We start from the raw sequence: 13,308 nt of genomic DNA on the forward strand, positions 1-13,308 counted from the left end.
CAGTTCTCGTGAGTGCCTTTATAAATGACAGTATGCATTCGAGTCCTGCATCCAAGTAAATTTGCAAGTAATGTTAAACTGAGTGAAGCTGCTGACTCCATTGAAGTAAAGATATCCTTATCTTGGGATTAAGGTTTTAAAATGGGAGAATTAATCATTGTGCTTTTACTGATTGTATGCCCCCTAATTAAGTTGGTGCACATCACGTGGTGCGTATAAATATTCTGATGACATTTCCCACTGTTTCTTGAAAGGAGTTCTTAAGTAGGTGCCATATTCATTTGTGCAGCCTTAATTTCAAGACATTTTGTGTATTAATGCCGATTCATGAATAGAATAAGTAACAAATAAAATAGACAGTAATTAGTGTAAATATAAAAATACAATAAAACCAGTTAACAATAACTAGTCTTACTGACTGGAGTTCTTGAATTTCTCTCTGCAGATCAAGTACAAATCTGCTGCAGAAAAAACAAAGAGCAAATACACTGTGGTCATGGACACTCCTATCTATGTCCAGAGTATCCTCAGTGGCTTGAATGCCAGTGAGGTAAGTGCCATTTGTTCACGGGTCCTAGAAATGTCACTTTAATATATGTAGTCATTATTTCATTGCTTATTATCCACAGCTCATTGACCCTGCCTTTATTAAGGCATCACTAAATATTTAATCACTAAATCGCAGTCACTAAAATCATTAATTGCCAGAATTCAAAAGAATTTCATCCAGTTTTTTGGAAGATATTCCCATGTGTGTGCAAATAATACATACTGTGACAAGGCATCAGCGTTATGACTTTCCTTTAATTACTTTTTCTTCTTCTTAGATTATCTATCGTGGTGACTACTTAAATAAAATTAGAGGCAAAGCGATTCCCACTAACAAGACAGTGGATTTGGAGCGGGCACGTCATGCAAACAAGATACAGAGTGAAGTAAGTATAAAAACTTTGTTTTCATCAGAATGCCAAAGAAAACCCAACATCCACATTCTTCTCCTGTTTGATGCATGTTCGTGCTTTCTCTTGATCTTTCCTTTCTGCAAGTCCACAGTGTTTTCAGATTCAAAATCCAGATTCTTTAAACGTTGGTCTTTATTTAGCTCTTCAGATATGGAAGCTGGATTCCACTGCATGAAAATAAAGTGGCACAGTGTCATTATTTAACCTTCAAGCATGCATTATAAGGCAGATATCTGGGAAATCTGTTGCTGAGTGTGTATAAGAGATTTTCTGTGTAGCTAATGAATACTGTCAAATACTACACACAGTTGTCTCAAAGACTCTCCCTTTTCCTCCCCCTGCTTCTTTACAGAATTTGTATCGCTGGGCTGGTTTGAAAGCTCTGCCTACTGGATACAGTCTTCCCAAAGATACCCCTGGCTTCCAGCATGCCAAACACGTCCAGTACATTGGCAGTGATGTAAGTAATGTACTGTGTCCTTCTATAACACAAGTTACCAGGGAAAATTTGGTGCCTGTTTTCTAGGAGTACACGACTGTGGAGGCAGTTATTTCTCAGATGTGAGAATGGTTACCAGAAAGCAAAAACAGTAGGGGGTAGTTCCATGTGTTTGCCTGAGCCAGGAACTTATGATGACCATGATACAAGCAGTAAATTCATCAGCCAGTGGGAAGTCCCACTGAGTAAGGCAGGTAGAGCAGGATGCTGATAGCAGGTTGCATCAAAAGTCTCTGACAAAGTGAGGGCCAGCTTCCATTCCTGCAGTCAGGAGATAGAGGAGACAGAACAGAAATTGGAGGCAAGCTACCAACAGCATAGGTGCATGGTAAATCCAAGCGATGGGACTTGAAACCAGGCTACAAAACAGAGCTAGAGATGAGCTACTTGTGAGGGAGGACCAGCGCCCATCCAGAAGATGAGGATGGAAGCAGTGCTGAAGACAGGTGTGCCTACAGCATTGCTAAGGGAAGGACTGACACCTCTGGTGTGCCTGGTCTCAGCAATCAGTTCTTACCAGTGCACTCAGCTCCCAACACTGGTAATGTTTACATTAACAGAATTGAAGCAATTGCTATAAAATAAAAATTTCCTCAGACAGATGTGCATATCATGTTAGACATAAGAGGAATTTAAAATGTTACTCATCTTGGGTGAGATCATAAAGGTATTTTGATCTTGATAGGATGATGCCTATTTAGCTCTGGTGTAGCTCATTTGACTGTCTCCAAAAATCTGAGTCTAAAAATCTACACAAATTATTGCCAGAACAGCAGTGTAACTAGAAGCATAAGGAAAATTAGTTTCTATACACGTTTGTTCAATCTAAAAGATTTCTTTCCCACTTTGTAGCTGAAATATAAAGAAGCCTATGAACATATGAAAGCTAAAGGCTATACTCTGGGACCTAATGATGTTGGGTTTGAGAATGTGAAGAAAGTGAATCAAGTCATTAATGAGGTACAGTATTTGTTCTCATTTGTATTTATAGTGCCCAGAATCTGAGGGATGAAAATACATTGACTGGAAAGATGGTAGGATCCATGTTCACTGGGGCTTTTAAGAACAGGATAGATAAATGTCCATCCAGAATGGCAGGGGATCATTGATTCAGCCTTGGAGTTGGGTAGCGTGGCTTTTTAATGTTCTTGATGACTCTTAACTTTCTACAGTCCTGTAACACTATTATCTTACAATGAAATCACTTCTAGCTTAATTTCATTAGCCATCCTGCTGCTGTTTGGTTGAAGAGGTACAGAAATTGTGTCTTTGACATTGAATCTGTAACTTTATATACATGTAAAGTCAATGATCAAAGAAATGAGTACTAGTTTGAAAATTTAGCATATGTGTTTATGTATTTATAGGATTGGGGTCTTAGATTCTACATTTTGCTGTTAGAGATGCTGCTATCAAAAAAAGTCTGACTGGTTAGAAGTACGGTTGCTCCCTTTTTTGTCTGTTAGTTCTGCAATATCTAGCAAAAGAGCTATCCTAAAAAGACAAGAGTTTACACTCTGCTACATTTCTTGCAATGTTTAAGTTTTTAACATGTAAAATCCTGTCTTCTTTCATACAGAGGTTGTATCGGGCAACGTACCACAAGAACAAGGATAAGATTCATACTACTCCAGACACACCAGAAATCCGTCAAGTCAGAGCAACACAGGAAGCTGTCAGTGATGTATGTGCCTTTCTAACATAGAACAGAAGATATTTAGAATATTCAGCATGATCTTACATGAAATCTACTATTTTTTTCTTTGTCTTTCAGTTGATCTACAAGTCAGATTTCTTTAAGATGCAAGGACACTTGATTTCCTTGCCATTTACTCCTCAGGTGTTGCACTGCCGCTATGTTGGGGACATCACAAGTGATGTAAGTATCTCCTATTAAGATACCTGGTATTTGAATGTAGAAATTTTATACTGAAAGTGGAATTTGGCTTTTATTCTATTCCGTAATAGGTAAATGCTTTGTAATTGTGTTTAAGGACTGATGAGTGAACTTGTCTGCAAAGTTAATATTCTGGTTTTCTTTCCCTAATTGCCTTGTAGAATAAATACAAAGAGGATCTGAAGTGGTTGCAGGGCTTGGGCTGCTTCCTTTATGATACTCCTGATATGGTCCGTGCTCGTCAGCTGCGTAAGCTTTGGGTAAGGTTTTTCTTATGTAAAGAATGGATGTATAACAACAACACATTTAGTGACACGTGTGATATGTAATCCAAGAAGTGAAGTATATGAAAATAAATGAAGACCAACGACAGCATGTATTGCTGTGCTTCTGGCTATTTGTTTCAAAGTGCTGTTACTTCACACCGTGATGTTCTTTGCAACTAAGAATAATAAGAGCTTCCTAAGTGATACTGCCTTCATCTTTCAGTCTAATTACGTGTATACTGATACTGCAAAGAAGATGCGGGATAAATACAGTGTGGTGTTGGATACTCCTGAGTACAGGAATGTTCAGGAACTGAAAGCCCATTTGAGTGAAGTAAGTTCTGTGTTCATTTTATTCATCTTTGGTAGCTGTAATTAAGTAAAGCTCAGATCTCTCACTGTTTTCTTTTCAGAAATCTGAGAGATGCTACAATTGCAAAGCTGTGTTTGGGCAGCTGTTACACAAATATATGTAAGAGAAGAAATCATTCACAGACTTTTCTTTTTCTAGCTGGTTTACAGAGCTGCAGGCAAGGAGCTGAAGACAAAATACACTTCTGTCCTTGACACACCTGACTACTTAAGAGCCAAGAAAGGACAAAAAATACAGAGCCAGGTGAAAAATTTCTACTAATAAAAAACAATTGAGGTTCTTTGTTAATATTATCTTTAAGTACAGCAGAATCTTTCCAGGTCATTTCAAACCAATGTGGAATTCCTAGAGGGTACTTATAAAAACAGCCATTGTTAAGTGGCTTGATTTTTCATGTTTACCATACCTCTGTGATGGACAAATCCAACTTTGGCTGTCTGAAGCAAAGCATTGAACCGTGGTCTGTTGTGTTCAGATTCTCTGAAACTCTGACTTTGTCAGAGGAATAAGTACTTTTGTCAGTCTACCATTTGTTCATTATCTTCATTCATATAGTTCTTGCTGAGTTAGTAGTACAAAATGTTGTTACCCAACCAAAAAAAACAGACTGTTTTGGATGCTTTTATCAAAGTGAGGCATGGACGTAGGGCAGAGACAGCATTAATACCATATGCATTGGACTTGGGGGTTAATGAAGATATTGTTAGTATTTACAGAACACTGTGAGTAATGGAAAAAGGTGGACTGAGATAATATGGAAAGTGAAAGGGTGCAATTCACACCAGTTTCTCCTGGGGTAAATTGGGTGTTTATGCAAAACTTATAGTGAACTTATTGTGAACCTATAGTCATTTTTCAGGGTGATAAAGTAAAACTTAATTGAAATGTATTTTTTTGGATTCTTTCTGTCTTGCTGCAGTATTTGTATGTGGAACTTGCCACCAAAGAGAGACCTCATCACCATGCTGGTAGCCAGACTCCAGCCTTCACGCATGCCAGGCATGTAAAAGACATGGTCAGTGAGGTAAGATTGGTCTTTTGTTTCGTACCAATATTTAAACAGCTTAGAAGTTTCACTTCTAATTTTGATGATGGATTCAAGGCTCACATCTGTTCGCCTTTTACTTAGCATTGTAGCTCATACTTAAGTTCCATGTTTCCTTTACAATTTGTGGTAAATGACTGCACGTTTCTTACGAACTTGAATATTTTACAAGATACGTGTTTCTAAATACTTGTCTGCAGAATCTGTGGGAGATTGGCTGCAAAATGTGGAACATCTAGTATGAATTGAACAGCCAAGTTTATTTCCCAGTGTTTTGACAGAGAGCTTTGCAAGAATGACGTTGTGCACTCGGATAGCACCTCTAGCTGTCAATGTAATATGAGATTGGCAACTGCTTCTAAGACTGAAGATGTAACCTTTAACTTTTACTATTTCTCTTAGACAAAATATAAGATCCAGTATGAGAAGATGAAGGATAAATATACACCAGTCCTTGACACACCAGTCTTGATCAGAGCCAAGAGAGCATACCTGAATGCCAGTGATGTATGTAGTCCACAAATGATTTCATTCCAATTTTTCTTGGTTTCTACAAAAAAAAATAAAAAAGGGGGGGGGTCAGTGAGGAACAAGCATGCAAGCCAGGGATTGTCTCAGCTTGTTTCAAGAACCTCTCTTCCATTTCCATTTGATATTACAGAAATAGTTTTCACTTGGTGTCACTGTAGTGCTTTCTTACCTTTGTTATAATTCATATTCATTTTGCTTTGCACTGAAATGTTGACTTAGAAAAGGAAAAAAAATAAGTTGCTTACGTATGAAATCACTCGGTAGCACAGATCAGTGTGAAATGATTCAGATAATTTCATCTCTGCTTGGTTTTAGGAGTTCACTTACGTGTCCCTGAGAACTTGCTCGTTGTTTCATTTAGAAATAAATCAGAGATCTCACTCTTTAGTGGGACCTTTGCTACATATTTTACACTGCACATTGCCCAGATACCCTGGGAAGTCCTGATGGAATATTTGTTAGGCCAGTGTTTTGATGAGAATATTTCTTACTGCTCTCATGAGAGGGATTTTTATGATTTTAAGAATATATCACTTCTTTTGCACACCTGGATTTCTCTTCTGAGAAGGTCTTTCCCCTGAGAGGCAAATAGTCTTCCTGCTTTCTTCTGGACCAGAACATAGAAGAAGGAATGCATAGGTTGGGTTTTTTTTTGCTATTTTAGAGATCAAATACTTAATACATGGCATCTTTTCTCAGTCTGCAATCTGAAAGAATAGGATGAAGTTTTGCTTTAGATGTGCCAACTCCTTTCCTTTCAAATTTTCTTCACAAGTCTCAGTCAAATTGTAACTGATTTTAGGTAGTTAAAGCTCCTTGAAATTCCTCAGGACATATATTAGGATATTGGAAAGCAACATATAACTTTTATCATTCCTCAGATACAGGATTTTTAACTAAAATGATTCCTGATAGATAAATATATTTTTTAATATATTACTTCTTTTATTTCCAGTTGCGCTACAAAGAAACCTTTGAGAACACAAAGGGGAAATACCACACAGTGAAAGATGCTTTGGATATTGTCTATCATCGAAAAGTCACAGATGATATTAGCAGTGTATGTATATTTGTCATTTAATAACCTAGAACGTGCTAGTCATGTTGTTAGTCTATTTGACTGTATCAAATAATTAGGAAAAATATGATCAGCACTGTTAATAATATTTTCTTTCCTTGATTATATGCTTGATTGCCTTTGGTCTTAAAAAAAAAAAAAAAGTGAATACAAGTAAATCTTATTTCCACTGCTATACTTCTGGTGCTCTGGAAACAAAGAATGTCTAAAAGTTGCATGGGTTGAGGTATTCTGCTTCTCAAAATCTGTTTTTTTCATTCTCTTAATTTTCTTTGTAGGTGAAATACAAAGAAAATTATATGAGCCAGCTGGGAGTCTGGAGATCAATCCCAGACCGACCAGAACATTTCCATCATCGTATCGTCACAGATGCTATTAGTGATGTGAGTTCAAATAGTTCCTGGATGTGAGAGATTGGAACTTGATATGTAGGTTTCCTAAATGAAAACCGAGTTTTATTTCTTGAAACAGTGAAGGCATCCTTTGTTTCTTTTCTAAAGGTTAAATACAAGGAAGACTTATCGTGGCTCAGAGGCATCGGCTGTTATGTGTGGGATACACCAGATTTTACATTGGCAGGAAAGAATAAAGTGCTCTACAGTGGGGTAAGTAAAACACCCTGAATTGTTGCTAAATGGTTTTTGTTTTTATGTTTTTCTTATATTTTGGTTTTTCTTAGGAGAATCCAATTCCAGCCTAGACACTGATATGAATTTGTCATGGTAGAACTTGAGAAAAGATCTATAATTTCAGTTCTTGGTGTGAAAGAAAAACGAGGCAAAATGATCTTTTACTTATCCCCTGTGGTCCCTGTAAAAATCTCTGTTCCATTGTGATTTTCATAGTGATTCTAGAAATCAAGCTTTAAGGTTATCAAGAATTGATGCTTCCATTGAGTGCTTGATACGATAGTTCCATTCTGTAAGATGTTACATTTACAGCTATTTTGCAGTATAATATTTTTTGCTTGTAGTTGAGTTAAATAATTAAATCAGCAATATTTTGCTGCAGAAAGTTTCTAAAATTCTAAAAGAACTTGGAGTTAACTCTGTGATGTATATCTGTGCTTTTTTTTCCTGCAGCATAAGTACAAGGAGACGTTTGAAAAGACAAAGTCTCATTACAAGTACGTAGCTGACTCTCCAATTAACAGGCATTTTAAGCATGCAACTCAGTTGCTGGATGCGGTAAGTGTTAAAGATTTCTGTTAGTATGGAATCAAGGGTTGACTGTCCTTCTGAATTTGCAAATAAATGAAAATAGATTCAGAGCTAAGGATGTCTTAAGGTCAGACTGAAATCAGGAAATGCAAGGTTGTTCCTGTGACCTTCCTGAATGTTAGCACAGAACAGATTTGCAGTAACTAAGAAGTGAAATCTTGACCCCTCTGTTCCATTTTTGAAATTGCTGGAAAAAACTTTGGCTTTGCTGACCAGTAAAGAGCTGCTAACTTGATAATACTACCTGCTGAGTAACACTGTTGAAAAACTGTTGATTGCAGTGTGGAAAAAGGTGTAAAGAGAATTAAAGCATAGTATTATGAATATGGAATAGTGATGGTACTAAGATAGTATTGTGGCCAAAGTAATCATAGCTCAGTTTCATTTCTGATATTCTGCCTTGAATTCTCTGACTCTACTACTTAGTTGTTTTCTCCTGTGCTACAGAAGCAATGAACTTAATGTATCAGGAATATTAAAATCATTAATTAGTTGTGAGAAGTGGTATTGAATGCTTAGGAAAAAAGCCCTGAAAATCTGTGTGGTCTGGATGAATTCTTACCAGCTTAGAGTTGGTTTACAAACCAGTCCCACAGAAAGAAAAAAACAGAACAACAACCCAGCAATCTGGTTAACCTGGTTAAGTGCAGAAATCATTGCTACAATTTAATGCTCAGTCTGATAAGCAGAGAACCAGAATTTGTGATGGAAGATTGTTAATGTTTAGTCTTGCTGTTCTTTGGTACTACAAATAAGGAACAAATTATTATGAAAAACATGGAAGAGAAAAATCGTATTAGGAGGGGCCCCATACATTGAAATAAACTTACTTAAATGTCTTCTATTATATGAGTGATGTTTTCACGATGGATTAAAGTTTTTGCTTACAGAAAGTCTGATGATAATGTAACTCTGTAATTCACCCTTCCATCTCATCACGCTCTCTTTGAACTCAAATCAAGAATCTAGTTCCACACAGGGTTGCTTCAGCAGCTCTTTTTCATGAAGGAAGTAAATTATAAAATGGCTTCTTGAAGATTGACAGGAACAGGGTTGAAGGTATCTTTCAATTGTAAGTTATGCCTTCCAGATAAAATTTAGAGTTGCATATGTTATTTTGGCATATTTTTCTGTTTCTTTTCTTGTTTGTTTGTTCTTTGCGTTTTGTGTTTTTTGTTTTGTTTTTATAACAATAATACATTTTCTATTTTGGATATGGACTTCAATCCTTGACTTTGAATATGTCATACGAAGAGGTTTAAATGATGCATCTGTGATCTCAGGATCTCTATGTTTTCACTGTCTTCTTTTAATTTGTTACAATTTGTTATGCTATTCTGAGCAGAAATTATATAAGGCTGCCTATGAGAAGCTCAAAGATAGGTACAGCGTTATTGTGGATGATCCTAAGAACCTCCTGGCCAAGTGGGGGACTACACTGAGCAGTCAGGTACCGTAGGAGCACTTGCCAGTGCTGCCAGAAAGTGCCTGGTTCACTCCCAGCTGCTCTGCCTGTGTGAAATGTTTACAGCTGGCAGTATCAGAGGTTTCACCTGTGATATTGTGATGTTTTAGTTCAGATCAGATAGTCTTAGTTTTGCCACCCAAAAAGGACTGTTACTTTTTGAGTGAGCTAATCTCTACTGTATGTACTTTCATGTACTGTGCATCAATTGACATCATATTCAATTAATTTCCAATCTAATGCCTGTTGAAGTCAATGGAGAGGTTTTAAAAAATGCACGTTGTGTCATGCATTTATTAGCTCTCTTTCATTGGCTTCCACAAATACTACCTTCTTTCTTACTTCTACATAAAGCAGCAGTGGCATATTGGATTTTTGAGTGCCCATGCTTTTATATGTAATTTACTATTATCTCCCTGAAAATATTCTCATAATTTCCTCAATGGGATAATAAGCAAATCTTTCAGCATGTACTCTTAATTACATAGATGTAAATTGTATGCACATCTGAATGAATACATACAGTACTGTGCCTAAATCTCTCCACTCTCAAGGTGTCAGGGATCTAGAGCTGTCTTATTGTTTATGGTGTTCACAAGTCTCTTTTGTGCTTCGTTGCCATTTGCATGAACAGAACAGTTATAAATCCCTTGCCAAGATGCTCCTGAAACAAGGGTGTAATGAAATTCTGAGGCCAGATATCCTGACAGCACTCTACAACTCATACTTATGGAGCCAGGTAATACGAAGAACTGCTGCTGTAGGAGACATTAGTACTACCATTTAGTTGCTTGGTCTTTTTATGCTTGTGAGTTCTCTGGGATTCCACAGATGACAGACTCCAAAGTTTTGTCCATGTGCAGAACGGTACGTCTATGGTAAAATAGTTCAAAACCCAAGCTACCTGAAAAAGCATTTACTGGGGCTTGAACTTCACTTAGCTTAGGCTGATCTTGCCTTCTTGTCTTCCTTTCATACGTACATAGAGCAATTTTCCATGCATTGAAGATCATAGAATGGGTTGGAAGATCATGGTTGGGTTGGAAGAGACCTCAGAGCCTTTCCAGCCCTGCCGTGGGCTGGCTGCCCCCCAATTCAGGTTGCCCAGAACCCATCCACAGCCTGGGGCACCTCCAGGGATGGGTAACCACAGCTCTGGGCAGCAGTGCCATGGCCTCACAACCCTTTTAAATAAGGCCAGCATGCCAGCTCTCAGGCAGTCAGATACTGAAAGTTTATAAACAAAAATACTCTCTCCTTTCATCTTTTGTAAGGGTTGAATGTAGAGAGTATGATTCATCTGTTCATACAGAAAAAGAACCTTTGGTATCATTTCTGATATTAAAAAAAAGGCCTCTAAATGATTCTGCTGTTATGATAAAGAAGTCATTTTCTGTATTGTCTTTGAATAATCTGGATTCCTATGCAACTGGAATTCGTTGTAACAGTTGGATAAAAAGGTGATTTGTTGGAGTAACTGGTACATATTTATATTACTGAGAAATGAGATCTGCTAGCAGTAACCTTGCTGTTTTCAATGGCAAGCACATTTTCTGACTGGGCTGATGAAACTGGCATGTAATGTATAAATTATCGCTGGAAATGCAACAGTAGAAACCAGTTACATGACAGTGAGGGAGTTGTCACTACAGGCTCTGTTAATAAAGTCCATTAGTATTATAGAACCAAGGGCCATTACTAGGCATTTTTATCCAGTTGATCAGTGGATGTCTATTTATTACCTCATTAAAAACTCCTTGCCGGTAAGCTTGAGTGTGTTTGAAGGAAAAAAAAAAATAGCACTCTGCCTGACCTGGACGTTCATCTGAATGGGTGTTATTTTTTGATTTGTTGTTTGTATGTAATTATTGATGTTTTGTCAGTCTTAGTCCTCTTCAAAAGCATGGTTTTCTTTTCTGATCCAAGATAAAGCATGAAAATTCCTTTTTAAATGTATGTTCCAACCTCTTCCACCTGCCCTGAGGCTATCTACAGTGGATTACCATTCTTGAGATACAGTCTGTTCTCATTGAATCCTCTGAAAACTGTTCAGAGTCCTGAGTAAAACAAGGTAATCTTTAAGAAATGATTAAGATACAGACTCTGCTGCCAATGACTTTAAAGTAGCCTGGCATTATGATGGTTCAATGGATGCTTTTATCTTCTGTTGTGTAAGATGTTTTACATCTCTCTTTGTTCTGATGAATATTCTAAAATAAGATCTCATCCCGTTATGAATTAAAAGAATCACTGACCTGCTGAGGTTGCTTTATTCACTCAGTCATGGACATAGAAGTGAAGTTTTATGATTCAGTAAAAGAAATGTAAAACAATTGTGCGAATAGACAGCCTGTAGGGCAGATAAGAGATTTGCAGTGTTTGCTTTGTTTTGCATGTTCAGTTTTCATTGGCTCTGGTGAAAGGGTTTTGCAATTTCTTGTGTGAATATAAACGTGTATCTCCTGGAGCTGCTTTCCCTTGGTTTGTGTGGTTAACGTGGTCTCTTTGCCAATCACTAGGTGGAGTACAAAAAGGACTATGAGAAGAAGAAAGATAAGTATACCACAGTTGTGGATACTCCAGAAAACTTAAGGACTGCAAAAGTCAACAAACAGATTAGTGATGTAAGTGTGGTCAGTCCCTTACAGCTACACTTCCTTCCCAAATTCTGCCCTTTGAAAATAATATCTTCAGTATTCACTTAAAAATGTTTCTCATCCTGATTTGTTTTTTTTCCACTGATACCAAGACTGTCAAGAAATAATGTGATCTCTGATTTGTACCTTCAGATTATTTACAAGTTGGAATATAACAAAGCGAAGCCCAAAGGCTACACTACAATTCACGACACCCCAATGCTGCTGCACGTGCGCAAAGTCAAGGACAGAATAAGTGATGTAAGTGAATCACCAAAAACACACAGTTAACTTCTTACCCTGATAAGTAGCATTTCTAACATCTGTGAAACTGGCATTAAAAATAGCTTCTCATTACAGTGTGTTGATTTTGCTTGCGTATAAAACTCTGAATGTATATAATGTCTGTTCTGAAAAAATCAGTTGGATATTAAGTTTCTCAGGACCTTTTTCATGTCAGGTTCTGCAGTAGCTCTTAGAATGTTTTTGCTGGGTTAGAGTGGCCCTCAATGCATAATAAAATTCAAAACTGGATTTGGTATCTCATCCATGGTAGCGGGTCATTAATAAACAAAGATTCTTCAAAAGCTATCTGTGAATTGGAATACACTGGTTCCAAAATAAGTGCTACGTTTCAGAATCTGGAAAGGGATTTCTGGAGGACATTGAGTGTGCCCATCAGAAGATAGGTTTCTTTAAGGCATTTCTATTGAGTGCAGGAAAGTAGAAGCAGACAGAATTACCATTCATATGTGAATTGTGTTAGCTTCATGGTGAGTTCTGCCTGCTGCATTACACATTCCTGACCAGGGCCCTTGTTTCCAGCAGACAGTTGATACTGTGTTGTATCAATGAAATTTCTTTTTTTGTGAAGATTTTATCTTTACAGAAGCAATTTTTAATATCGTGATTTTAATGTTTTGCTGCTGCTCTTATTGAAGTTGCTCGATTTTATGTGTTATTATCTTTGTAAACATTTTTTATGTTTTCTTTCTTTAGCTGAAATACAAAGAAGTGTATGAGAGGAATAAATCCCACTGCAATGTTGTAGCAGATTCAGTTCATATTAAGACTCCACGGCACGCTTACAAGCTGAACAGCAATGTGAGTTCTGTGTGATCAGTACTGCACTTCTGTTATGCACAGTGGTTGAGACCAGCAATGGTGACCAGGGGGAATTACTGTGAATTCTACTGAAATTCCTTGAGCTTGGACATGATTTCTAGTTCTTATGCTGCTTGAATTAAATATATGTTAATGTATTTCGTACTGAAGTACTCATTCTTGCCAGTTCATGAGATCACCTGAGATTTCTTGTATATCCCACACTCACTAT

At 37.2% G+C, this 13,308-nt stretch overlaps 1 protein-coding gene across 50 annotated transcripts in view; it reads left to right on the forward strand.

Annotated features, from left to right (window-relative positions):
- NEB (nebulin) overlaps positions 1-13,308 on the forward strand; it is a 125,512-nt gene that overhangs the window by 78,840 nt on the left and 33,364 nt on the right. For all 50 annotated transcript variants that reach the window (XM_052675144.1, XM_052675150.1, XM_052675152.1 and 47 more), the window contains 19 exons: positions 446-550; positions 828-935; positions 1,315-1,422; positions 2,314-2,421; positions 3,041-3,145; positions 3,236-3,340; positions 3,520-3,618; positions 3,848-3,958; positions 4,136-4,240; positions 4,917-5,021; positions 5,445-5,549; positions 6,529-6,633; positions 6,930-7,034; positions 7,152-7,256; positions 7,734-7,838; positions 9,971-10,075; positions 11,856-11,960; positions 12,126-12,233; positions 12,972-13,076. In XM_052675144.1, the coding sequence (XP_052531104.1) occupies positions 446-550; positions 828-935; positions 1,315-1,422; positions 2,314-2,421; positions 3,041-3,145; positions 3,236-3,340; positions 3,520-3,618; positions 3,848-3,958; positions 4,136-4,240; positions 4,917-5,021; positions 5,445-5,549; positions 6,529-6,633; positions 6,930-7,034; positions 7,152-7,256; positions 7,734-7,838; positions 9,971-10,075; positions 11,856-11,960; positions 12,126-12,233; positions 12,972-13,076 (2,007 nt within the window). The remainder of the gene's footprint in view (positions 1-445; positions 551-827; positions 936-1,314; positions 1,423-2,313; positions 2,422-3,040; positions 3,146-3,235; positions 3,341-3,519; positions 3,619-3,847; positions 3,959-4,135; positions 4,241-4,916; positions 5,022-5,444; positions 5,550-6,528; positions 6,634-6,929; positions 7,035-7,151; positions 7,257-7,733; positions 7,839-9,970; positions 10,076-11,855; positions 11,961-12,125; positions 12,234-12,971; positions 13,077-13,308) is intronic.

Source organism: Tympanuchus pallidicinctus, unplaced genomic scaffold, assembly GCF_026119805.1.
Source record: "Tympanuchus pallidicinctus isolate F22 unplaced genomic scaffold, pur_lepc_1.0 scaffold15, whole genome shotgun sequence".
NCBI classification, from domain to species: domain Eukaryota; kingdom Metazoa; phylum Chordata; class Aves; order Galliformes; family Phasianidae; genus Tympanuchus; species Tympanuchus pallidicinctus.